Raw genomic sequence first — 3,214 nt, forward strand, 5'->3', positions numbered from 1 at the left:
ATGTATGTTATTCATTTATTAATGTAATCAAATGATTTTTTTACATTTTCATGCTTACCATATATTTTAGGTACAAACCTCTCCACTAAGATATGTAGAATAGATATGGCATCTTCTATAATTCTTCTTCAATGTAAAATCGATATTATCTAATTCTAATACATAGGAAAATATTTCATAATAAGTTATGATCGTACAAAAAGAGTTAAATATGTTATTAAAACTTAAAATCTTGGTTTTTTCACGAAGCACCTATCAATCTCGGACGGAACATAAGTTTGAGAAACGCTGGTCTACATCAAGTACAGAAAACTGTCTGAACAAAGCGTTGATCTATTTCGAAAAATATTATACCAAAAACACACTCTTTTATACAAAACAAGTGTGTATGTGTGTTTTGACGAAGAAATGCTCAAAAAACTTATACAGACCAGAATAACAACTCACACACATATTTGTCCGATCATACGCTACCTTCCCTGTTACTACTCGGGCATTTACTCAATAACTACTCCATGCATACAGACAATAACATCAATATAGAACAGTATGCAAACATTTTGGCCAAGACTGTATTATCGTATACATTCCATTGCGTTGATACCTTTTAATTATGTTCTTCCTAACTTTTGGTTGTATCAAATACTTCTCGCTTAACAGCTAATTTTCACTATTATCATTATTATATTTTTTAGTTATAATGTTGTGAATCAACTTTTTGATTACTTAAAGATGTTTTTTAGTATTGATATTAATGTTTCTAATATTTATTTTATACACTCTGTTAATGATATGAAAATAGAACTCGATTGTGAATTGGCAAAATATAATAACTGGGTCTATACTTATAATAATCTTACAATATGGTTTAGTAATATTTTAGTTTATAAAGTTAGTAATTTCTATTGCAAAATAATTTTTAGCTTGGTCTGGCATTGCCTGGTGGTTAGGGCAATCTGCGGGTCGCGGGTTCAAATACCGTCCCCAAACATGCTTGCCCTTTCAGTCGTGGGGCATTATAATGTGACGGTCAATCCCACTATTCGTTGGGAAAGACTAGCCTAATAGTTGGTGGTGTAGATTAGCTGCCAGGACCACTTCAAAATTAGGAATGGCTAGTGCAGATAATAAAGCGAAACACTGAGTATTCAGTTAAAACAAAATAACGAATTTGGTATTATGAGGTCATTGATTTATAGTATTAAAAATATCCCCATTCGAGCAGTTTCAATGACATTTGTTAGATCTAAAGTATCTTACTGTCTGGCTATGACATAGCGCTTTAGACCATTTAAATATAATTGAGTTTTTATTTTTAAACGTGGTACAGACATAAGCCACTAAATAATATTGAACTATTAACTTTCCACGCACGTGTTTCTTTAGAACGTTTAAACAAACATAAAAGATACTCTTAAATAAAATGTATTTTAGATTATATTAAAAAAATCTACCTACCGCATAAAAATGTGTTGTGATGAATAAGGTATGTTTTTTTAACTTATCTATATTTATCGTGATGTAAACGAGCAAATTCAGTTTATCTTATTCCAACAGTTATCTTATGTTATGAAATTAAAATTAGGCCTGGCACAATGATTATTCTCAGTCTAAGCAGGCTAGGTTTAGCCTAAATTAATTCTAATTTCTAACGTTTCTTATAAGTTATAGGGTTAATATTTGTCTAGAATTACTATTGCAATTTAGACTGATCTATTATTGAGCTTGTTAATAAAAATCATTGTAGAACAATTTGTCAATGTAGTCTGACTTATAATTATAATAATTACTTAGGCCTACTGGAGGAGGGAGAGGAGAGCACGCCTAGTTAGACTATTTTGATTAGAAAATATTAGATCTAATGTTACATTTTACTTACCATAAAATATAATCTAAAAAAGGAAAAGGCTCATTCTACTGTTACGAAAATTATGATATGTTTAACATTTAAGTGTTTTGGATCCACAACTTGTCGAAATAATGAGCTAAAACAGAAGACAGCTTCTTTCTTTGCAGCCGCCTTTCCCACTTTTTAGCAATTTTTTTTTCTTTTCGATTATACAAACATTGTGACAGAACTGTGTGGGTAGTAACTAAATCTGATAACGAAACAAATAGAATATCTAACTTGAAATTTTATATTCCTCTTTTTTGTATAATAAGATTAATTTCAATGTGTTTTAGAGGATGGCGAACAACAAGTTATCAAGAGTATTCATGGCATATTTACGATTTAGAATCGCCTTTGGTATTATTGCCATTTTATTTACTGGTAAGTTTTAAGATTGTTATTTGTTTTTGAAAAATGGACGAAACTGGCATGATTTATTAAATATCAATATTCAAATCAATCTCATTAGATATAACAAGATAAATATTATAAACCCAGTGTGGAAGTTTATTTCTGAAGAGCTTCGTTGTTCTTTTCTGCTCTGTTTGTTGTTTTTTTTAACGATGATCTCAGAAAATCAATTTTGCAAAGTGTCAAATAAACCTTTTTCATACTTTCAACCTTAACGATAAATTCAGAATTAACGTAAAATACAAATACCTGTATAAAACACATTTGAATTTTTTAAACCAATTTATTTATTTATCTGAAATATGTAATATCCTTTCGGCGTTAAACTGGATGGTCTTTAGAAAAATCTAAGCGTAATTGTCTTCAACCTTTTGATAACTTGTTATATATTTCATTCTTCACTAAACCGATGTGTGATAAAGAATATAACATTTGTAATTAATCCAGCTTAACAAAGAGCATTCCTTGGTCACATAACTTATTAAAGCCAAATTACCAAAGCTAGGGTAAATACTAGGGGATAAACTCCTGCTTCGCGAATGATATATGTAGTGAGATTATATGATTGGTGAGACATTATTTATGAACAAATAAAAATTAAAAATGGATATAGATGGCATTAAATGTTCGAACCTCCTGCATACGAAGCGTGTGCTGTGCTATATGAGCCATAGCTCAAACAGTTTTTTCACATATGCAGCATTATTAAGTAGAATAATATATACGAGAAGGATGTATTAGGTCTTCAAGAAATTAATGTTGCTTTTTTTAGATGAAAAACCCGAACAACTTATATATATATATCAAAACAAAACATTTATTAAATGAAATAGCCTACATTCTTATCGATGATGCTTTCCCACCTTACAATCAGGTTGTTAATGCCCTGATTAAAGAAATCACTTGGCTTCG

The 3,214-nt window shown here is 29.9% G+C and overlaps 1 protein-coding gene across 1 annotated transcript in view; it reads left to right on the plus strand.

Annotated features, from left to right (window-relative positions):
• The first annotated feature begins 2,212 nt into the window (after nucleotides 1-2,212).
• Nucleotides 2,213-3,214, plus strand: part of LOC111088851 (carbonic anhydrase 15-like) — a 17,569-nt gene continuing 16,567 nt past the window's right edge. The window contains exon 1 of the mRNA XM_022399974.1: nucleotides 2,213-2,272. Within this exon, the coding sequence (XP_022255682.1) occupies nucleotides 2,218-2,272 (55 nt within the window). The 5' untranslated portion in view covers nucleotides 2,213-2,217. The remainder of the gene's footprint in view (nucleotides 2,273-3,214) is intronic.

This window comes from Limulus polyphemus, unplaced genomic scaffold, assembly GCF_000517525.1.
Source record: "Limulus polyphemus unplaced genomic scaffold, Limulus_polyphemus-2.1.2 Scaffold4579, whole genome shotgun sequence".
In the NCBI taxonomy this organism is placed as follows: Eukaryota; Metazoa; Arthropoda; class Merostomata; order Xiphosura; family Limulidae; genus Limulus; species Limulus polyphemus.